Here is a 24882-nt window from a genome sequence, read left to right on the forward strand (position 1 = left end):
CACTTGTTGGCTGCTTGTGCTCTTTAGGTCAGACGTGTGTCGGGAAGCTCCTCTGTTTTTGAGACGCTGGGGGAACCGTCTGATGGGGGAACCGTCTGATGGGGGAACCGTCTGATGGGGGAACCGTCTGATGGGGGAACCGTCTGATGGGGGAACGTGGCTCGACCTAACACCGGTCTCTGTTTAATGGTGGATGAAATTAAGAAAGTGGCGGTACTTTATTAACTTTGAGAAAGCGAATGTCATGTTCACAAGATAATTAATCCACCAGATAATTCAGAGGCAGTCTGTTCTGTAAATTTTACTCCAGGAGCTGCGAGGCTTGTTTTCAAGCTTCAGACTGAACTGAAGCAGCGGCTGCTGACGTCATTACGCTCTTGCACGATGCTGCTTTCAGGACAAGCACGGAAAACTCACCACTCTTATGCCAATACGGTCGCAATGATGCATTTAGGTACCGAAATGGAATTGCGTGAACATTCACGTGGTGGTTATGTAATACAGCGAATCGATAATAAAATATCTGCGTCGACAAATTTACGTAATCGACGTCATCGATTATTTCAACTAATCAATGCAGCCCTAGTTGGATTTTATTTAATCATTTATTTTGCTTTTACTTCATGAGAATATTGAGATTTTTTTCTCTTCTGAACATTTATGACTTGTTATTTTAGTTTTTAGGAATGCAAGACTGTACATACAGGAGGAATCCGTGTGAAAATAGTGTAGTCATATTTAGAACTGCCATAAAATTTATATTGGCTGATAAATGCGTTAAAGTTAAAAATCAAAACCGGCTAAACATGCAGATGCTGTCTGGTTGTGGGTAATTTCAGGAATGTGGCTGAGAGAGGATCGTTAAAGCTTTGGTTGACTCTTTCCCAACTACAATAATCGGTATGCCATTTAAAGCTGGATGAACTTTATGAAGATATAATAATGCTTTTCATTTATTTTTTGTTCTCAGTCTTTTTAAATTTGTTCCATCATGGTAAGAGCAGAAAAGACACTTGAGACTCACAACAAAACAGATTCAATAATCATAAATCAACATTAGAAATCATTCTAAATTAATTGGACATAAAATAATTTCCAATCTGAGTACTTGTGAATATCTAGGGCACATGAACATATTTCAGGGTGAATGCATGTAAATGACTAAATTCCTCATCTTTTAATTGTTTGACTGTGATACCTGAATCTATGATCATCTAGAATCTTTTTTCAGAAATTATCCTACTTTTTCTTTTTTTAATCAAACTTTCAAAAAGCTAAAGTTTTTACTTGGTTGCAGCCAAATCTAAATCTCATTAAAAATTATGTTAAAAGTGCCGTTTTTGTGTGTGGAGCCACACTTTAGCTCTCTTGACTGTCTTCTGTTTATGTACATCACATCACTTTCCCGCTGACTATAAAATATGTGGAAGCAGATCCAATCCTATTTCTTATCCAGCTTTGGTGCTGATGAACATTTGTTAGGTCACATGACCTCGTTGGAGCAACATGGCAGAAGCTGGGGTGGGTTTAGTGGCTGGAGGCACCGCTGTGATGACAACTCTGCTCTCATCAGATAACGGGTTCTCAGACATGAGTGACATCTGGGACATTATTTTTAGAGTTTCCAAACTGCTTATCACTTGGTTTATCTCTGTCTGTCAGGAAGGATTGTTATTTATTAAATTTGTCGTTCTGGCAGCTCATTTTATGAACAAACTGGCTCCAGATGATGTCAGTTTCATTTCCTGCAGGAAAGCTGAGAACAGTTTGGTTGAAGAGTTACTGCGCTGTTTGGAAACTCATTTTTAATCTCTGCCCCTTTTTTTGTTGCTTTTATTCTCACAATGTTATTTAGTAGTGAGTCCATAATCATCATTGATGTCTTAGTAGGTCTATTCTTTATGACCAACCTTAAGCCATTGTTGCTCTTTGTTTTTCACTCATCTGGGGTCTCATTTATAAAGGATTGCGTGGAAACCATACTAAAAGTGAACGTACGGCCAAAAGGCAGAAATGGCGTACGCCAAAAAAAATTCAGATTTATAAAACCGTGCGTACGTACATTTCTGCGCATCTTTCCTTTATACATCACAGCCGCACGTCAGAGTTTGCGCACGAGGTCCCTCCTCAGGTTCTACCCTCTACATGCCCACACTCAACCATAAACAGTCAATGTAAAGTACCTCATGAATGTTAAGATGTATTTAAATCAGTGACAACAAAAGTGATTGGTTCAGACACGCTCCGTCGTGTGTCTGGAGGTTGACAGGTGCTGACTGACAGCTGCTCACGTGAACAGAATGTCTGTAATTGACACAGATTTTCCCTCATTTTGCGTTAGAGTAATCTAACGATTTTTATATAAAAAATCTCAGCTTCAAATTAATTTTCCCTCAGAGCCTGCAGGACGATAAAAACAATAAAAATAAAATGATATATAAGTCAGATAAAATTAGAAATAAGTCCACTGCTCTTCTCCTCGTCCTCTCCACCCCTGCCTGCTCTGTTATCCGCGGCAGACACCCCCCCGCGCACACACACACGCACGCATCCCCCCCTGCGCGCGCACGTGACAAATACGGACTTTAAACGTGAAGTTTTATAACATCCACACTGGCGAGGTGGATGCGCCCTGTGCGTGTATCCAAAGCGTGACGTTTGCTGTCCTGCTCGGGGAGGGGTCTGTGGGTCAGGGAGGGGTCTGTGGGTCAGGTAGGGGTCTGTGGGTCAGGGTCGTCTGAGGAGGAAGCAGATGAATGGAGTTGCGCACGGGAACTTTTATTTAAGATTTAAGTATTTTTTATTTCAAAGGTCCTCATGGCTCAGCAGCAGAAGCATAAATATTAATGTTAAGAAAGCTGATGATAAAGTTGAATAATAATCTAAGTCTGAATCTGAAGGTAAATTAAATATCTGACAGAGATCATGACACAGTGTGGCTCTAATTCCTCACTTCACCATCTGTGTCGCAGCTTCCCGTCTCCAAAATGAGCGTACACATGGGTCAGAGCTGGTGTGAGGCACCGCACATTTTCACGTCAAGTTTGGATTTTATAAATCACAACCTTGGTGTAAAAAGTGGCGTACGCAAGTTTCTGGGCTCAAATTGTGCGTACGCCAGTTTTATAAATCCGACCCCTGATACCTGAGGGTGACATCTAGGGAAGATGATAAAGCTGTACAGTGTCAAGTTTTACAACAGGAAGTGAACTTTTGGCAAATAAATCTTTTATTCATGGATAGTAATGATTGGTTGAAAAATATACGTCTGTTTTAGTGATGTGTTCATGAGAAAGTTTGTATAAAAGTCAAAGTATTTGTTGTTTTAATGGAGATAACATTTTAAATAAATCTCATTTATGAAGATGATGAGATTATTAATTTGTACTGATTGTTAAGTTTAGCATTCAGATTTTATTTCAGTGGTTAAAATTATTTTTTTGTACCAGGCTGTGATGTTTTGCCTTAAGTTTCTATATGGTGCATTTTAAGTGTTCATGGAGGATCTGTACTTTTAATTTAAGATCTCTTTGAATGACAACAGGAAGTTAAAAAGTTGTTAAACAGTCTTTGTTTACTTCTGTACAACATTGGAGCTTTTTGATTTTACACTGAACTTCATTATCATTGTGTTATTTCAGACTGAACCCTTTATAAGCCCCAATGAAATATTAGTTTTGTTTTTCAGTATTTAAAATCACATTCATGAACCCGCAGGAGTTCTAGGTTCATACGGTTGGTTGTAAATGATGGAGGAGCGAAGTGAAAGTGGGCCTGCCTAAAAACACATCAAGAGCTGTGTTGTGGCTGAGCTCTTCATCAGCAGCTCATGGGAAGGAATCTCTTCCTGTCAGGATGAATTAATGTTTGTAATTTATGGAGTTGATGAAAATATTCCAATTTTTCTCATGTTGGAATCAGTGTTCCATTAGACAGTTGTTTATGTTTAGAGTTTGTTTGGATTTAGTTGGCTTAGTGGATGTTTCTGATTTTTGCCTTCCTCTGATGGATGCTCACCTTGTTTTTAAAGCAGAGATGAGCCTCCCTCTCCACACTGAGTCTGTAAGTAGAGCTCCTTCATGGTGGGGAAATGTCTGGGAAGAGGCCTGCCATGGGCTCATTGTGCATTATGCTGCTTGAGCTGGCAGCAACACAGCAGCCCAATGAGTGCTGGGACGTGGTGCGTCCATGACAAGGGCCTCTGTCCTGCCTGAGAGGTGCAGAGTGCTGCTGTATCAGGTGATCAGCCCCAATGAAAAGCCCCTAAAAGGTCCTTCCACCCCTTTTTTGGCTCTCTGAGTTGAGACTGGGCAACAGTATCCTCTGTTTTCCATGGTGTTGAATATCCTGAGAAAAAGCCTGTGTATAATGTTGGCTGTAATGGCAAATGTTGTGGAAGGCTGGACCTGGTTTTTCCTTCGTGTCACAAGGCCTGTTTGTGTGATGTGAGCTGGAACAGAGAGGTGGAGGATGGAGGTGGGGTCGGTCTGGAGCAGAGTGAGCACCAGGAAGCCTCCTGACGTTTCCAGATTGATAAGCCTTCATGACAAACTGAAGAAACCAGGGATGTTTCCTTAATAACAAATATTCCCCAAAGTGCCTGCAGCCTCACACACAACACATTTAAAACTGGAAAATAAACAAAACCAGATCTTGACTTGAAGGCATATTATACTTGACATTGCTTTGTAGTCACAATTTGTGAATTTCATTTTGTCTCCTATTTATTTTACATCTTAATCTTAAGGTATTTTTTCTCCATTTATATACTGAAGAGTCTTACAGATAACTATAATTCTGTTAGGGTCCTGAATCAGCAGCTTCTTGATTGTAACCTTCAAACTAAAACAAATCCAGACAACATTTTAGATTTTTATGCACTAGAAGCAAATAAAGAAAACCTTGGTGAAAAAAATGCAAGTGAAGCCTTTTAAGTTTCAGATTTTGAAGTCGTATCAATCAATTAATAACATTATAATCACTGATTATTTGTGTTATGATGTGATATTGTTAACTCTCCACACAAGCTCCACACACTCACTCCTGTGGCAAAAGAAGTAAGCACTTTGTAAATTCCTGAGCGCTGGACATCAGATTGTATCTAAAGAGCCTGGCAACTGCCATGTCTCAGATCATTTGTTTATATCATTCAGAAGGAGCCACAACAAAATCTCTCTTGCACTGAACGTGATCAAAACAAAACCACTTTTCATGAAACCTGACCCGTCACTCGGGTGTTAAGACAAAGCTCCCTGGCTGTTTGTGACTCTCCATTTTGAGGGTGCTGTTGTGGGATGCCTGATGGTTTGCAGGGACACAAAAGCTGCTGTATAAATATTCTTTCAAGGACAGAGTGGTCAGTTCTGTCGGGGGGAAGAATGCTTTCGGATACTCTAAGAGCAAACTTTTCTTCCAAGTGCTAAATACAGTTGAAATGGTCTTGGCTGGTTGAAATGTGTCATTAACCTCCTCACCCAAAATCAGCCGGGTCAGTTTCTGTCCACAGGGTTCCAACGGAGGAAAATATGAAAAAGTATAGTATTATCTTTTAGGACTTTCCAGGTTTGGATAAGTATAGACAAAAATAAAGTGCAAAAACACATCTGTATTTTAGACTAACTTCATTAATACACATTTTTTCAAAATAAAAACCTGGATTTCTAAAAATACAGGACCAAACAAGCAAACAACTTTTGATTATGTGTAAAAACTGGATGATGACACCTTGAGATTCATCTATCAGATCGTATGTTTTGTATGTTTTCATTTTATCCATTTTAACACTGGATGAAAACTGAAGTTAGAATAAGTGCAGACTTGTTGGGTAAACGAACCTCACATGTAATGATGGCTCAGTTGGTGCTTGATACACACAAACGCATCTCATACTCGATGATGACGATGACTCTGAATGATGTACTATTTCAGGTCTGCAGTGACTGATCTTCCTGTTTGGTTTGGCATGTTGGCGCTAGGCTAAGCCAAGCCAGTGTCCAGGGAGTGCTGCTGGCTGTGGCTTCAGTGGATGAATGTTTCCTCCTCCTCTGCACACTGAGCTCTGTGAATGACCACTGTGAGGCCTTTTCACATGGGCTGCTAGCCTTTAAGCTTAGGTCTATTGTGGCCACTCCACGGACAGCATGCCTCTCCTCATCCCCACTGACTGATCAGCCTGCATGTTTTTCTTTCCCCCGGAGCAGAAAAACAAACTGGAGGGCTTTTGATTCCCTGTGCTTTCCAGGCCTCCGGGTGCAGACATGAGGGCTGTTGGCCTCGAGTGTTTATGGGGGAAATGTTGGCGGGCAGAAATGGGCCCTCTTTAGTTGGTGCTGTTTCTGAAGGTAGTATACCATCGTTCCAGATGTTGTCGTTAAGGCAGCAACATTAATAACTGACTGTCATTGTATTCATGCCAACAAAACAAGCATATTGGCTTAAATTTAAACTAGTTTTACCCCCAGACAACACCTATGTAAGAGTTATGGGCTACTAGGGCTGCATTTGTTGGTCATAACTCATAATTTAATGGTGAAAAACGACATCTGCAGTTAAAACTGTTAGTTTTACTGCAGAGATGCTGTGAATGTACAGTCTGCTGACACTTTAAATTTATGTGGTGGACCTTTTGGTGCAAATTCCTGTTGAAATACAGATGTGTAGTTTGAGTGTAAGACAGATGCTGCCAGTCAAACAACTTTATTGAAAATATAAGAGTTAAAGCATCAAGTGTGATCAAACTTAGAACAATTTGGTTCAGATCACTTTTATTTGTTTAAATTATTAGACTTTCGCAGAGATGTCGTTTTGGTCAGCTCCTGCTGTGTGAATATAGGATAAGTGGTTTTCATTTATTGAGTCTAATATTACTTATTAATTCTAAATGAGCTGGTATTTTCAATATTTTATTATTTTTGTTGTTGTTATATTTTTTGGTAATGTATGTACTTTACAATCTCTGAATCATACATGAATATATAGATTATTGGGGATAAAAAAGCTCATTACAGTTTTTAAATGTCACCATTTCTGCATGTTTGTCCTAATAAAGAATTAGCCTACTAACAGGAAATCTTGTTGTCTTTGTTGACTGAATTTAGAGAGTTACATCTCTAAACTTTTTGAACTCCTTTCCTGTGCATGCGTTCACAACATACAAAAGACCATCTGGGATGTTCTTGTTTTACCCGGTTGTCTGTTTCAAGGTGCAACTATGAAATGGGCAACTTAAGTCCAGACATTTTTCATCAATAATGAGCTCCAGATGCTTAATTAGCTTGATTATGTCTTCTCAGTTAGAGCTGTTTTGTTGAATTTAGTTGAAGTGAAAAATATAATGCTCACGGCACCATCTGTGTATAAATAAACCCTCAGACTCCAATTCATCACTCATGGAGCCTGAGCTTTGGTGGGTGAGTGCCTCCAGCAGACCACCTACATTATAATCCAGCTTTATCCTCATTTTTTGTGCCTCAAGAATCAAATACAGCACATTCATTTATACATCACAGAATAACTGTCCTTTGCTTTGATTTTTGGATCATGTTCTTGAGCATTCAGAGCTGTACCAGACTGGTTTACAGCTCTGACACTGAAAACTGGAATGAATTACTGTATGTTTAGTTATCCTGTTGTCATCTTTACTGTTCACTTGGCCTGTAATCGTGTACATATGGTTTATATCTGTTGCAGTCTGGTTGTGTGTGGCCTTCATGAATAAATGTGCAAAAGAGGAGGAGGTATTGGCTCTTTTAGCCCAAAGATCTGCCACATTTTATTCCTTGTTATTAAATGCTGCACTGTAAGCCTGTGGCAAACCTTCATATGTAATTCCATAAAAGGATTGTGGAAGACTGAACTGTACTTTAAGACTCTTCTCTGTGCACTTCAGTTTGGACTGGATACTTCACAGTACTAATGTGCAATGTAGAAGTAATCCATGTGCTATGATAACAAAAAGTCCTATAAGCAGTTATTTGTATTACACACAGAGAGTAAAAGAGCCAGGCTCATCCTTCTGAATGAGTTTTATTGGAGCTGTATTTACTGTGCTCTCAGTATGTCTGACTAGAGCCAGTTTCTAGAATAAGCCAGGCTTTAGCAGTATATTTGTCTGTGTATACTCTTTATTTTTAAAATGATACAGTCAGAATTAGTCTGTAAATAGTAAAAATGGTTTGTATTGTGCGATAAAGTAGACTGTTTTGTTGATTAAACTTTAGAATAAAAGTTTGCATCGGCTCTATTGCTGCCTCCCAGGTGGTGTTTGTGATTGCCCCCTTCTGCAAAAACCATTTCAGAGATGATGAAATGTGCAACTGGATCTTTCTAGTAGTGCTGATGCAGCATGCACAGTATATTCTGGTCTGGTGAAGTGAGCTTTTGTGTACCCATCAACACTGTTCCAGCAACATCAGTATTACAATTAGCACTATAGTGAAACAGGACTGGGGTATTAAAGAGCATAACATATTAACAATGTCAATTACAAGAGTTTTATACAAGATAACGTCATATCTTCACTCATACTGCATTTTATTTGCTGAAAAAAAATGCAGGGCACCATTGTATGAACGTAGTCACAAAGCCTGGTCTGTTAACAGTGAAAAATGTGTTTGTGCTTATCACCTTCACCAGTGAATGCCAATGATAAACTCTGAACATGGCTTTAATGTTTACCCACACAGGATTTCTGCTGTGTCTCACCTCATTTGTTGTGCAGCCCTCATGTCTGTGCTGAATACTGAATTTGCAGTTGTGGCACCGACCCGCAGCAGCATCAGGATTCCCAAAATATCAGCTGCTCCAGGCATCGCTGCTCTGAGCTGTTGGCCAATGCCCTGTAATTGAAGCTACATGGTGGTAATGATGATACAGAGTGGCTTACTTGGAGCCAGACTGAAGATTCATCTCCTGGAACTGTCCTCAAAGTTTCTCATTTGTCTTGATCTGAAACAGCTGACGTTACTGCAGCCTGACATGTCTTTCTTGCTTGTTGCTTGAAATAACCAGTTATAAACAACCATTGTCTTATGCAGATTTGTATCTGTATTATGCCATATTTTTAGTTATTTACTGGAATCAAAACAAATGAGTTACTCTAAAAATCTTTTCTAGGGCAACAATGACAGAAAAATATCCATCAAATATCAGTAGTAGGCTCCATATCTAAGTCTTAATAGGTTTTAGGGCTGCTACGATTAATTGATTAATCGACAACTAATCGATTATTAAAATAATCGAAGACTAATTTAATAATCAATTAACTGTTTTCTTTTTTTTTTGTTCTTTACTTTGTTTTTCTCTCCAAACTGCTTTGACACCTTCCACTGCCACATCTGCCTTTCTGTCCTTGACACACATGCACAGTAGTGGTAACTGGGGTAGGCCGTGGATGTTACAAGTAGGGATGCACCGATTAGTTAAAAATAATCGATGATGTCGATTATGTAAATTTGTCGACACAGATTTTTTATTATCGATTGGCTGTATTACATAACCACCACGTGAATGTTCACGCAATTCCATTTCGGTACCTAAATGCATCATTGCGACCGTATTGGCATAAGAGTGGTTAGTTTGCCATGTTTGTCCTGAACGCAGCATCTCGCAAGAGCGTAATGATGTCAGCAGCTGCTGCTTCAGTTCAGTCTGAAGCTTGAAAACAAGCCTCGCAGCTCCTGGAGTAAAATTTACTGAACAGACCGCCTCTGAATTATCTGGTGGATTAATTATCTTGTGAACACGACGTTCGCTTGCTCAAAGTAAATAAAGTACCACCACTTTCTTTATTTCATCCACCATTAAACAGAGACCGGAGTTAGGTCGAGCTGCGTTCCCCCATCAGACGGTTCCCCCATCAGACGGTTCCCCCATCAGACGGTTCCCCTATCAGACGGTTCCCCCATCAGACGGTTCCCCCAGCGTCTCAAACAACAGAGGAGCTTCCCGACACACGTCTGACCTAAAGAGCACAAGCAGCCAACAAGTGTTGGACGTGTTTTGGATGTTCAAAACATGGCAAATTCAGAGTGACTTGAATTTTGCATGATTTAGTTAATTTGTTAGATTGTTAACATCTTGCATTATATTTCTTTTACTTGAATTTTATATGCTTTGGTTGAGATTTTATGTTGATGTTAAATCTTTTAAGCTTTTTTTGTTAAAAAATTGACTCTAGAGTGCATATTTTGTGTTCATGAAAAACTATTAAAGAAAATATTACAATATTAAAGAACTGTTCTTGTTAATTTGATGAAAACATTTTAAATTTCCAGTGCACTCACATCAGAATAACTTATAGATTTGTTGTTAGAATAATCGATTAATCGAAAAAATAATCGTTAGATTAATCGATTAGAAAATAATCGTTTGGTACAGCACTAATGTCTTTTCCATGCTTGATATTTTGTCATTGCCACAGATAAGGAGAGTAAAAATTAAGTGAGTGAGTGTCAGTCAGTCAATTAATTTTCAAAGCATGGCCAACAAGGTCTCAGCAGCCACATCTTTTATAGAGCTGAAACATTAATGGCAGGAACTACTACTTTCTTTTTTATGCTTAGAATAAAAGCACAATTAATCTTCATTACATGAGTTGTCTTCATCTACAAATCTAATTATTTTAAAAATGAAGACTTGACTTATTTGTTCCCTCAAACTGTTTGGTTCTTACATTTTAAAGTTTACCCTTATATCCTTATTTTCAAAGAACTAAAACACTAAAAACAACAACAACCTGCTGAATGTTATTTTGCTCATTTGGCTTGTAAATGACCTTATTACTCCTATAGTATCAAATTTTTGATATGATTAAATGCCCTTTTTAAAAAGGTGAAAGTCTGTTTACATGCATTTATCAGCTGAAGGTTGACTGATTTATAAAGTAAAAAAAAATAATATCAGTATTTGCTGCTTAGAACCAGCACAGCATACCAGCTACTTGCCCTAATGATCTGGGGTTTGTTGGGTATGAACTCCTGATTACAGTTCAGTGCAGCTTTAATCAGAGCTTCCTCCTCTTGGCAGCCGCAGGAACCACTGAAAATTGGCCAATATTCGTTCTCTCCCATCTATGGCTGTGTTACTACCAGTGACAAAATAAAGGCTTTCCTCACTGTGCCTGCGCCCCTCCCTTTGTTTGCTGCTTCATAAAACATGGGAACATTGTTGGCACTGCCCTGGTGCAGTTTATCAAATGCATTGTGGCTTTTAGATCAAGCATGAGTTATACATTGGTGGCTTTGGATAGAACGGTAATCTGTTTAGCTGTTGTGGAAAAACAGCGCAAGGCCACGCCAGCCGTGTCATGGTTACTGCAGTGAAACTCTGGCACCGGATCCCTGAGAATAGAAAACGATGAGAACAGTTTTGGTTTGTGTTTTTTAGTTTTAATTTGTACAGACGTGTTTCATCCAAGCTGTCGCAGTGGGGCTTTTTCCCTCCTCCCTTCTGTTTTGTTTTTGTCAATTTGACTGCATTCCTCTTGGGTCCCATAGATCAGAGCTGTGATTTTTATCAGCAAACTCTTATCCTGTTGGAAAGCCTGAGGATTCTCAGTCAGTAGTCAGACACTTATGTAAGAGAGACACTTGGTTTGCATTAGTGTGGATTCATATGCACAAACTGTGAGGCTTCCATTGGTTTACCTCAAACAATCCCTGATATATCTCTATAAGGGCCGTTTAGATTGCGTCACAGCAGGAGAGCTCTTGGATGGCTCTATTTTTTTGTACTGATAGTATGAAATGTGTGATCTTATGAGCCTGACTTATTACATCAGGTTTATCTGGGGAGAAATCACGGGGAGCTGTTCCACTGACCTTTCCTGCTGAAGGTTTTCCTGGCATGCACCACTAATCTGCCTACTCACTCAGGAAAAAGAAAAGGAAAGTTGGACTCAGTTGAGAACAGAAAGATTGTTCAAGAAGTTGCTGAATTGGAAGCGGGTGCTGGCAGTGCACAGTTTTTTTATTTATTTATTTTTAGTAATTTTCTCCATGCCACTGTGTTGGCCTCCAGCTCCACCGTTGGTTCTGACTCCAGGCTCAGACTGGTTAAAGAGTCGGGTGGAGCCGTTTCTCTTTTGGAAGGTTTATGTAACGCTGATGCCAGCTGGTGATGGTTGAAGGAGAACAACACTGTGGAAATGTGTTCTTCAGTTCTCTGTAAGGTTTTGTAAACTGTAATGACAACTAATGGGAAGAAATATCATCTTTTCTCAGACAAACCGTTGTTTAGAATCATCTTCTCTAAACCAGGCAAAGTCAAACTTCCATTTTGAACCTTTTGTGGACTCGTGAACTGTTCGTGATCAGGAAGTGGTCAGATTTACAGGTGGACATGGTTAAATACCAGACGGTGTTGTAGTTTTGAAATTCCTGACAGTAAAAGTGTCTTGGCTGAAATATGAGCTGTGCAGACTTGTCCCTGGTGTTCTGAGTGTTTATGGACATGCATTTTATATTTTCCTCTAGTTGCCCATTGATGCTCTCTTGTGGTATAAATTAGCCTTTGCACTTATTAATGCCTGAATGCTTCAGATTTAGTGTCTTAGAACAAGGAACATGAATAATTTGCACATCTGAGTTCTTGGTAGGAGTTGATTTTGTTGATATTTGGCGCCCTCTACTGTCAAACACCATTTGACTACAAAAGTCTAATTTTCTTGCCTCACTTGTCATAAATGTTATAATTTAACTCATTTTATGACAAAGAGAAGTGTATGACAGTCTCACATCTCTGTGCAGACTTTGGAAGCCCATAAAATTAAATTCAGGGAGATATTTCTCATCAAACTCTGCAATTACTCTGAACCATCTGCAGCAACCTAATTTGTCCTCTATTAGCCGAGTTAATGAAGCATATTTATGTTTAGAAAAAGGAAATCTGGATTTTAAAAAGTGGATGTGAGGCTGCTGTAACCATGACTAATTAGCAGAAACGGCAGGATTTTAAGAAGGTTGGGCAGTAGAGCCATTGCACCAAACACAATGAAACTATGAGAGTTTATTGTTTTAGTTACATGAAAGTGAAAGAACCTTTTTAGGTTTCAGTCAAACATGATTATGTAGACAGACGACACGAGCTGGTTTGTTTCTTTCATATGTTGCTCATTTGGACTACAGATTTTATTCCCTGTTCTGGTTTTGACAGATTAAATTAATGAATTAATTAATTTTACTTAAGATTGACATGGCAATCTTCTGAGATTCGAAACTTTGTGTCATAAAGTTGTTGCTGATGCTTGAAACTGCTATCCACAAACATATTTAGAGTATGTGCATCAACTGAACATAAGTTGTTTTGTCTTCTTTATAGGAGTTCTTCCCCTCAGACTTCAGACAAAACTCTGTGTCCAGCAGAACCCCCACCCCACCAGGACGATACTCGCCTCATAGCCCCATTGATCAAGATGTGCCCTTGTCCCCAAGATGCAGGTAAGCACAGCTTATACACCAAATAGTTGATAAACACACTAAAATAATTAATATTGCTTTATTCTAATATACCATGTAAATGCATAAAAGCTGTTATCGTAACCTTAATGGGCCTGAGGTTCCCCTTAGACATGAGACCTGCTGAACTTGTTTGTTTTTTCATTTAACTGGTTCTTCTTCAGTGTTTTGACAAAAAACTGATGTACTGACAGAGCTGCGTATAGATTTTAATTAGTAGCTTTTATCATTTGTTCACTTTGCTTTCGTGATTGAAATAGTCTAAAATCCCTTAAACTTCTGTAGGTTTCTGATTTTCAATGATGTTTGCAGTCTGGATATTTTGTGATATAGTATGAAATGATTCAAATATAAGTTGTCTTGTTTTAAATATGTATAAATATGTCTTCCTTCTGTAGGAAACCTATACAAATATACATGAGACTGCAGCTGCAGAAAGACTTACTTGTTCTTAACTTTGCACACAGCCAGCTTTTTAACAGCTCTGTAACTCCTAGAGGTGTGCAGAGCAAAATATTGTCACTTTGGGTTATAAAGGAGGTGATGTTTAGGAGATTTTATAGATCTTACAGTTTGTTTCTTTGTGTTTCTTCATATTTGCACACAGCACACCCATAGCAACACTGAACCCCCTGAGGCTGCCTGAATGAACGCAGCAAAAAGTTAATTTGATTCGATCCGTCCTTACATGCAGCTCATCGTGAAAATGTCTGGAAAAGTTTGCATTACACAACTCATATTGTTGTTATTATTATAATGGAGTCCACAGGTGCAGGTGCTGATTAAAGAAAGTGTTATGCAACGATAAGCTGATAATTGCATCTTCCTGCTCTTTATAGTTGTCACAATAAAAAATGGTTCACGTTACCTAAAGAAGATTTTGGTTTATTCTTTTGTTGTTTCTTTTTAAAATGTCAGTAAAAATTAGTTTCCAGTCCAACTGGAATGTGAAATATGTCATATTTATCAGTGTATTCAGTTCGTACATTTATTTGCAGTGAAATACATCAAATAATTTAGGAAAAACTACAGTTTCTGTCCACCTCTGCAGTTTAGGAACCTAACCTGCTAAGATGGTGCTGCTGTAATCTGACTCATCTCCCTGTGTGCAGATGTTACCCTTTGAACTTTGTTGTGAAAGTATTTGTTCTCAGTAAAGAGTCTTGTTTCTTTGTGCTTCTCTTGTAATCCTTTGTGTCCACAGATCCTGTTGAAGCTGGGTTCTGTGTTTTCTCAGTGCAGGATGATTGACTTTGGCTCTAGTTTCTCCCCTGGGTAACTGCAGCGAGCGATAGGATGCGTCAGCAGCTTTAGCCCCCTCCAAAAACATAATATTCTCCCCAAAAAGCAGACAAACGTCTTTCCCCTTGATCGGCCCCCAGTTTGTGCCCCCGGCCTTCACAGTAAGCCTCTGCTCCTCTTCAGCCAATCAAACGTTCGGTGACACCCATTTTCCCGCCTCTTCATGCTGCGTGGCCAATGAATTTCAGCCCCGAGGCACACCTTTTACTCAGAATCGTGTTTTTCTGTCCTGTCTGGTTTAGACAGAGGTGTGTGTTCCACATTTTGTGTTTGTGTCAAAAATTTATCTTCTTAGAAATTCAGGTTTGGAATTAGAAGTTGTTTTTGTTGGATTTAAATTTTTCATTTCCGTTTTGCTCAGTGGCTATTTGCATTTAGAGGTGAGTCGTTTTCATTCAGATTTAATTCCTCCATGTTTTAATTGTTTTCCTGTCAGTGAACCAGGTTCAGAGATGTAGCTGTGTGATCTCAGATTTGTGTTTCTTTGTGTACATGTTGAGTTTCTGCTTCGGTCAGAAGATTATCGCTGATCTTTTGTGCCAAGTCTGGTTATTGAAACCAGCCATACATTTCTGATGCTGTTTACAGCTTCTGCTCGTAAAAATGTTTACCACTTCATCGAGGCGTCAGAAACTATTCTTTATAGTTTTCATGCATTATGATGTTTGCATTGTTAACTCATCAGTGAATCTGACCACATGTTGAGATGTGTGGCTTCCTTTCTCCACTATTTTACTCTTCTTTAAACCAGACTTTTAGGCCATTTTTATGTTTTAATGTTGAAATATCGTGAAAGGAAAAGAAGGAAATGGATATCTGAGGGTGGAAAACTTGGAGGTTGTGCTTCAGAGGTCTGTTTTCAATTTGAACCATGCTCCACAATGTAGAGGAAAAGCTTGGAGCATTTTGTTTCCCTCGCATATTTGTTATGAAACAAACTGCTGTTGCTGAGATAGAGTTTGGACAATCACACAAAGTACAAACATGCATGGAGCTTAGAAATCTTCTCAGAACAAATGAGATGTCCTTCAGTCTGCAGATATCCTGCAGAATAAACACTTAGAAACTAAAGTCAGGATCCTTCTTCATACATGATTTGTCAGTTTTTGTTTCCAAAACGTTTCACACTCAAATTATTTATTGTTTACTTTATTCTCATCTTAAAGACGTTTTTATCTTCGATGATGAGTTGTGAGGTAATAAATTGTAATGAGGACCGTGTTGGAGTCACATGACCCACTCACCCTCAATCTTGTGAGTCCTTTGGGTTGTCATCATTTGTGAGTTGCCAGCAAGGCCAATATGCAAAATTGTTTTGATCACATGCTTAAAGGCGTGAGTGGTTATGAAACTGCCTGAGGATGAAACTGCCTTTTTAGTGCTCCAGCTTTGACATGTGAGCCTGAAACTCCCAGAATATAATCAGGACTGAAGGAACCTTTCAGACAAGAGGTCAAAGGTCAACAAGAAACAAGAAGGGAAGTCCAGCTCCCCTCTGTTTAAAGATAATCGACACCGACACATGATCTGAGACATACTGCCCACGCAATCAGACAATTTGTTTTTATTTTTCATAAATAATTTAAACAAAACGAACAACTGATGAAGGCTTCTTGTGTAGAAACAGTTTTAGTGTTGAGACCAGACTTCCATTCATCTTAATTTTCATTGTTTTAATCAGATCCAGCCTGTAAGTAAGCAGAGAAATCTCCTTCATTGTAAATCTGCCACCATCCAACTCTTAATGAGCTATAATTGTGTCATTGTGCAGCCTTTGAGTCAAACACAACCCATCACTGATATAACAGGGTGTACAGAAAAATCTCACCCCACTGGTGACATCACTGATTTGTTGCAAGTTCCTCACGACAGCTGTGTGTTGAAGGCAACCATTTTTTTTTTGCTGCGAGTGACAACAGCTGGGACAGTTGATCGGGTTTGACTGATTGATTCTGACAGACAAGCTGACAACAGGTGTAATAAGGCATCGAACCACACCAGGCCTGACCCAAGAGTTCTCACCTGACCGGTTCCTACTGACAGAAACAAACCCTCACAGGGTGTGTGTGTGTGTGTGTGTGTGGATGGGTTTTTCCTACAACGTGGGGAATTTTTTTTTTTACCAAAAAAAGCAGCCTTGTTGGGACCACTGCCAGGTCCCCACGGGTCCAAATGCATGTTACAGATGTGGGGTTAGGTTTAGGACCAAGGTTTAGGTTAGTTGTAGATTTAGGTAGGCACCTGTGGGGTTAATTTTAAAGTATGTGGGCAGGGTTAGGCTATAAAGTCTAAAAAACATGAATGTAAGTCAATGGAAGGTCCCCACGGGTCAAGAAACAAACGTATGTGTGTGTGTGTGTGTGTGTGTGTGTGTGTGTGTGTGTGTGTGTGTGTGTGTGTGTGTGTGTGTGTGTACTTGTGTTGGGTGGGTGAGAGGTATGGCTTAAGTTCGTACAAAGTGCAAAGTTCAGCTGTTTTTCTCTACTGTACCATGAGTAAAACACAGAGTCTCTGTCCAACAAATGTAGGTGTTTTACTCCTTCAAACCATCAGCTGTTAGTTTTCTGTTTTTTGTTTTTGTTTTTGCTTTTCATTATGAGAGCCACGGGGATTGAGTTTCTGCTGAGCCTCTGATGTGTTTTTATTTTATTTTATTTTATTTTGAAGACAGTTTGCTCTCCTCTCTTCTGCAGTCTTGTCTGAATGTGTTAACCTGTGATGTGTTCTGGGTTCTCTCTGCAGCAGTTCCAGTTCTGAGTTTGCCATGCAGAAGTTTGACAGGGAGTCAGAGGTGTACAAGATGATCCAGGAGAATAAGGAGTCCCGTGCAGCTCCTCGGCAGTCCAATACCTTCAAAGTGTTACAGGAGGCTCTGGAGGCTGACGAGAAAGGTTAGAGGAGATAGTTTCCACAGAACATTTTAAAATAAACAACTAAATCTGTTTCTTAAGCAGTAATTAAATAAAGGTGAGTTTTGTGTCAGAAAAGAAATGTATGGAAAATTTAAATTATTTGTTTTTATTTATAAATATGTGTGCAGATTATCATAGCTTTTTATAAGTTTTCAATATCTATGTGAAAAGCAACATGGCTTAAATTCCCCTCCTTTTATCAGCTGCATCTCCATATTACATCCTTTGTGTCAAATTGGCATAAAGCAAAACAGAGGAGTTCCTTACCTGACTCATGGTTGTGTTACATGTTCTGTGTCGCTCTTCTTCTTTGATAAATATTGTTGAAAAGAAATTCACTCCATGCTCACATTCTTTCATAATGTGCTGATGACTCATGTTTGGAGTCTGCTTCATGAGGTTTGTCTCCAGGGTGAAGAGTGAGTGATGATGGGAGATGAGTTCCCGTGACAGAGGGCAGCAATGGTTTTAAATGTAACAAACTGTGCCAACATCTGTGTAATCAGCTGTGTTTGTGTGTTTTTCCAGGAGCAGCCTTAATGTTTCCTGGGAACCTCTCACCCAACCCAGTTAAAACGAGCCCATCGGCTGGAGGAGTCAGCAAACACCACACCTGTGAGAAGTGTGGCACCAGCATCGTGTAAGTCTCACCTAAGAGCTGGAATCTTCATGAGAACTGCTTCTAAGATTTTACACACAGCTGAGACAGTGTTTGCATGTATAGTAACGGGAGTATTTCTGTTTTGAAGTACATAATTAGGTGAGCGTTTGTAATGTTGTCATATTTTCCTGACTGCACATTAGCCCCAACAGATTAACAACAAAAAAAGTTAGAGTTCTGTTATGGAAATATTTATTTAACAAAAACAGAAATATGTGGTCCATGAATGAAGGCACTCCATGGAATGATCAGCTGAGTTTTATTGCAACAACAGGAACACAGAAAACAACATCAGACTGTCCCCCCTGCTCTTTGCTCCTGTCTCTGTGTTTCTGCCTCTCTGAGACAGTTGAGGCCTGATATATATTGTTTAACAAACACTATTGTGCTATCTTAGCAAGATTTCATTCTAAGGAAATGCTGGGTCAAGGGAAAACACAAAGATAAACACAAGTGATATCTAAGAATGATTATTGTTGTTAGAAAATCTGTCTGCAGATAAACAGCCTGTCATGAAAGCCTAGGTCGTTAAAGTATGTCCTGAACTACTGGCTTAAACCTAAAAGTATTAGTTCCACCATAAGTACTTTTTGGGCTCTGTTCATAATTTTATAACAGATATAATGAAATCTAATTTAATTTTTCACTTTTTTTAAAGAAATCTCAAATTACGTTGGAGAAAAATAGAAATGTAATGAAAAAATGAGTAAGAATAAATAAAATTTTAAAACATTTGTTTGACGAAGGTTATGGAGCAATAAAGATGTATACATATGTTAACACAGTGGTTCCCAATCCTGGTCCTCAAGTACCCTATCCAGCATGTTTTACTTGTTTCCCTGCTGTTCAGCAGGTCTTCAGAAGATTGTTAATCACTCATTCATTCAAACCAGGTGTGTTAAATCAGGGAAACATCTAAACATGCAGGAAAGGAGTCCTTGAGTACCAGGGTGGAGAATCACTGCTTTAACACGTAATCTGATTTATTATTTACAAATAAATGGCAAAGAATCAATGGCTTCCAGAGGCAACACTAAAAAACATAAAACTGAGTCAATATTATATTTTGAAAATGTCTCATTAAGCTCAGAGAAGCTCTTGAGGTGTTGGTCAACATTTAAAGCAGTGATTTTTAGATGTTGCCCTGATTTAACACACCTGGTTTGAATGAATGAGTGATTAACAATCTTCTGAAGACCTGCTGAACAGCAGGGAAACAAGTAAAACATGCTGGATAGGGGACTTGAGGACCAGGGTTGGGAACCACTGTGTTAACATAATGCAACGTCAACATGCCAATTTTTACCATGTTTTTCTACTTCAAGAAAGAAATGAAACCATTTATTTTGTTTTATAACTTTTCCAATTTTAATGAAGGTTTCTTTAGTAATTAGATGGTTGTATTTTTTTCACAGTAATTTTACCACTAAAGTATGAAAAATTCAAGAAGGGTAACTAAACAGTGCAGAGTGCTGAGACACCACTTGTCTTACAATCCTGGGCTAAAACCAAATCCTTGTTCTGAATACAAATAAGCAAACTCTAATTTAAACACACAGGGGAGGGGATATTATACAACACTGGAGTACATTTTCTCTGGTCCATACCAGGACTACATGTGCTCAGTCATGTGACCTTACATCATAACACTCTGACTTCTCTTGCTGTGTTTTAAGTACCAGAGGTAGTCTACATCCTGTGAATGATAATGGTGTTAGGATGAACACTGGAAAAAATACAGTTCAGTGTTCCGAAATACTTTTTTGCCACGTAAATGAGAAAACTAACTTGACCCTGTCCTTCTGGTGTCCACAGCACACAGGCAGTGCGCATCGGTGACGACCACTTCCGCCACCCAGAGTGCTACACCTGCTCTGACTGTGGGCTCAACCTCAAGATGAGAGGTCACTTTTGGGTTAAAAATGTAATGTATTGCGAGAAGCACGCCAAAGAGAGGTACCAGGGCCCCGAAGGTCCATTCCAGTGACCGTGTCCCCCCGCCAATGAGTTGGCTGTTCAGCTCCTGTCTTCATTCTGGATGAAGAGTGCTGCCTGAAACACCTCATCTGACTCACTCATAGACTGTGGCATGTATTGGAGTGGAAGCTTAAAATAATTTCTAACATTTATTCATATTTTGCAAAAGTATGATACACTTTGATACTTGTATTTTCATGAAAACTGGGGCTTTGTTTTATTTTTTGCTTTTCATGTGGTGCAGCCTCATCTGTCTCGTTAAGATATTCTTTGCTCTAATAATTCACAGCAGCCATAAACTCAAGCCACATTGTTATACTTAAACCAGATTTAAACAACACTTTAGCCAAGTTCACAATAATCAACTCGGACAAAGATCACCATTGGAATTTTCTGTTGACATAAAGGGACTGATATTTAAGTAACTCTGCATGCAGTTTTAAAGGTGTACAGTGCAGACTGTGCTGTAAGGGGGTGAGTGCATGCTTTCACATGCAGAGGGGTATAGTGGATTCTGCATGCCTTGCTTTCATCTGTGTGCATTTGTGCACATAAACAAGTAAAAACAAAAAAAAGTTTGTGAATTTCTTGCTAGATCCAGACCAAAAATATCTTAAATATTTTTCTGTCTTTTCTTTTGTTAACTGAATTTATTAGAAATAGAGGGAGGAAAAATAATTTACAGACTTGTTTTGCTGTTTTATAGGTTTTGAGGGACTAGATCTCCATTCAGTATGCAAATGTTTTTGATGTTTTTGTGATGCAGATGTTATATATATATATACATAATAGATCATTTAAAATGCATATTGTATGCACAGGACATTTAGCGTGAAATGAATTCATGATACTACACATGTCCAAATACAGCAGTAGTCAGTGAACGTTCATGTTCACATTTCATGTGGATTATAATAAAATTGCACAATTTGAAGCTTCTCTGGTTTTTATGGTCATGTGAAAGTTTCAAAGTGGGAAAGTGCCCTGTATTTCATGCTGTAATTTCTGCCTTCTACAGATCAGTTAATAACACCACACAATACTAAAAGAATAGGTTTTTATATTTGGCATCTTTTAAACAACATTTTGTTGCTCATTGACAGTAAAACCTAATAAAAACTACAAACCAGCTGTTGCCGTGGCTCTAATTCCACATGCATTATTCCTGCTATGTAATGATTAAATGCTCACATACCTATTTACTAAACTGACCTAAATAGGAAACCAAAATATTTTTTCAGACTTCTTTATTTGAATTAGAAATGGGGTTGATTTGGGGCAGTAAAGTACAAAAAAAGAAGAAACCAGTTAAAATGCAGCGTCTGAGTTGCACCTGTAGCTGTGTTGACAAAACTCTTAAATACAATAAATATATCTAATTAGGACAATACTTTAAACTCAAATGTAAAACAAACCGCATATTTTCTTCAAACTGACACAGGTTCACTTTTCATTTAGATTGCATTTACTGCTCTGATCATTACACATACATGAATAGTTTAGTATAAATTTGGCTAAAATTACAGGATGTCAGCATTGTGTAGTTTAGAGATGTGAATTATAAACTTTTTACACAAGTTTTCCAAAATTTGTTGCATTTTTTTATTTCAAAAAGTATCTGTTCTCGCTCCAAAAACTCTTTCAATATGCATTTATATTTTCCATGTTTTCAAAGTGAATATTTGTGCTAAAAGGTTTCTAATGTAATTATTTATATTAACCAGAGGGAGGCAGCATTGCAACAAATTCAAATGTGGTTTTCTGCAGGTGAAAGAGGTGGAGTTGCAGCAGCTAAATATAAAGTTAGCATAAAAAATAAGTAAGGCACTTTGTGTTTAGTATATTATTTCCTTGTTAAATCTATGCTTTTTGGCATTAAATCTTATACTGGGCATCTGATTGGCAGTGGGTGCCAAAAAATTAAAATAAGTGTCAACAACAACAAAACAGCAAAAAAAAGCTCTTTGTCAGCGAAGATTTAGCAAATTTTTCATGTGTGCAACCCACATACTCAGCTCTACTGCTCATCACTCAAGTGCATGTTCCTTACAAATGTGGCACCATTTAAAATGTAAATTAACAGGCTCTCCAACAGTACAAGATAAATTACCAAGAAGCATTGTTACAACAAATAATTTACCAAACACAAATTGCCTTACTTTTTGTGCTCGGTCTATTTGTAAAACATGATATAAAAATCTATAAATAGCATCATTTCAAAACAACTAAAAGAGTCAACATATGTAATTTAGTATCTTTTGTAATTACTAAAAACGTTGGCCTGTTTTTGTGAGAAAACAAGACATCTTTTCACATAAATGAAAAGCAAAAACCTTATTTCTAACAGCTAAGTGAATTATTTAATAGTAAGCAGTTTTCAGCACATTTTCTGCTTAATTCTCAACAAACCTCTCATCTGGTGTTGAGAATGTGAAGCTATCATGCTGTCAAAATTGTGGTGTTTTTTTAAATAACACTTTGAAGAATTAAATAAAACTGCCTGGTACTCTAAGTATTAGGACTTTTTGTGCTGCTGCTTGCTCCACTAGATGTCGCAGGTTCCTCAGAGGAAATTTGGCAGCAGCTGAATCTTCCTGGCTCAAGGTTTTCTTTTGTTTATTTGCTGGCAGAAACACACTCCTAAACTTTCCCTCATTCTGAACTCTGAGCAGTCACTCTGTTGCTCTGGTCGCAGTGAAACCTCCCTTTTAGAAACCATATATAAATATCTTTTTATTTTAGCTTTGAGCGTCTGATTCGGAGAGACAACGTGAACATCCTGTATCCTTGGGGAAATGGCGTAACGTCCTTTTTTGTGATCCATCACCTCTCATGTTGGTCCAAAGCGCGCTCAGCTTTCACCTAAATCAAAGCAAAGACGTGATGTCAGTGGTTCTCTCAGCCCCTCTGCTCCTCACCTCTCCTCTTCAGTGTTCTCTCCTTGCTCAGTACCCCACCTGGAATGGAGTCCAGATGTGGAGCAGGGAGGAAAAGGAGAGATTGCTTGCTTAGCTATAAGGAGCGATGGGGGCTGTGGTGTGTATAGAGAGAGAGAGAGAGAGAGAGAGAGAAAATGTTGGAACGACTTTAAAGTTTGTCTGGATGCCATTAAGTACAATTTGATGCAATGTGCAGTTTGAGACTTGACATTTAAAATGGAAACTGTGCTCTCCAGATGAGAGATTTGGGCCCTGCGAGGTGGGAGGAGGAGGAGGAGGGGGGGTGTTGTGCTCGAAGCCTTATTTAACAGCTTGGATAAACAGCCCCCTGTTTCATTACCGAGCAGGCGCCCATGGACTCCTTGTGTTTTCGTTCAATAATCATGCTGGCTGTCTGAGCCTGCTCCAGCATACAGTATCATGTACAGGAATAACAAACCAGGGGTCTGCTGCGGGGGTCACAGTACAGTGCACTATTATATTGCAGGGCTGCTCGCACGACTGAGGTGCCTGCAGTTTGACTTTGTCAGTGAATACATGTCAAGCCCAATTGCATAAAACCACTTTTCAAAAAACCTTCCTGCCTTTTTTTTTTTTTTTTTACCAGATTTGAATCGCCACAGTCTCCATCCTGCAGGGCCTCTCGTATATCAAAAAGTCTTTTAAAAACACATGTGCTACTATATTTTGGGAGCTTTGGTTCTATTATTTTTCTTGTGTAGAATAAAATCTAAAGAAAGGATAATAGGGAGAGGGTTGTGATATATTTTTTTAAATAAATTGCATTCTTTTCACAAACTATTTGAGGTTTTGAAGAATTATATTCCTCACTCTCAGAATGAGCCTAAAAGTCTAAATCAAAACATTCACTTGTGCAAATGTGGACCTGTGAGCCTTGATTTGCTTTGACAACATGAGCAACCTGTGGCATGCAAAGAAATCTAAATCTCAGCTGACTTTGATGCTTAATGCTGTTGCACTTGCTTTAAAATGCATTGCAGTTGGACACCAAAACTTTGTCCCAGCTCTCATTTTGGAGCCTTTTGTTTGCAGCACGACAGCTCAGTCCTTGTGGATTTTCAAGATAAAACTCCTCTGCGCTCTCATACGTCTCTCAGCAGGAACAATATCAAATTGAACAGAATTGCAAGGCTATCTATAAAAGTCTTCGCTTCCTCTCCTTCCCCGCTGATTGAACGAAGGGCTCTTTGATCTGTTCTGCAGCACAATACACAAGAGGCTTTCAGCTTTCATTCATAACTCCAGTTTGCTCTCCACCCCAGTCCGGAGCTCGCATTGAACTGAGGGTCTTTCCTGTGCTGGAGATGGAAATGGCCAATTCAAAACAAGAAGGCGACAAAACAACCCTGATCCATCATATAAACAATAAATCCTCATTTAGCCTGTTTCTATTTCACCAGGTTTACTTCTATTCTGACATAATGTTTCCTCTTTATGACCTCATTGTTTGGCTGTTTGCTGTCTTATTGTTGTGATGTAATAAATTCCAACAAATTACATTTTAATTTTCTCACAGTCCAGATGTGAAAGTTCAGTGCACTATCTATCTATCTATCTATCTATCTATCTATCTATCTATCTATCTATCTATCTATCTATCTATCTATCTATCTATC

General features: G+C 38.7%; 1 protein-coding gene across 3 annotated transcripts in view; it reads left to right on the forward strand.

Moving 5' to 3' along the window:
• pdlim2 (PDZ and LIM domain 2 (mystique)) overlaps positions 1-21435 on the forward strand; it is a 41385-nt gene extending 19950 nt beyond the window's left edge. For 2 of the 3 annotated variants that reach the window (XM_014012114.1, XM_014012115.1), the window contains exons 7-10: positions 13318-13436; positions 17499-17647; positions 18197-18308; positions 20145-21435. In XM_014012114.1, coding sequence (XP_013867568.1) covers positions 13318-13436; positions 17499-17647; positions 18197-18308; positions 20145-20316 — 552 coding nt within the window. In that variant the 3' untranslated portion in view covers positions 20317-21435. The remainder of the gene's footprint in view (positions 1-13317; positions 13437-17498; positions 17648-18196; positions 18309-20144) is intronic. The other variant, XM_014012116.1, reaches the window with a different exon arrangement.
• The last annotated feature ends 3447 nt before the right edge of the window (positions 21436-24882 follow it).

Source organism: Austrofundulus limnaeus, unplaced genomic scaffold (assembly GCF_001266775.1).
Source record: "Austrofundulus limnaeus strain Quisiro unplaced genomic scaffold, Austrofundulus_limnaeus-1.0 Scaffold88, whole genome shotgun sequence".
Classification (NCBI taxonomy): Eukaryota; Metazoa; Chordata; class Actinopteri; order Cyprinodontiformes; family Rivulidae; genus Austrofundulus; species Austrofundulus limnaeus.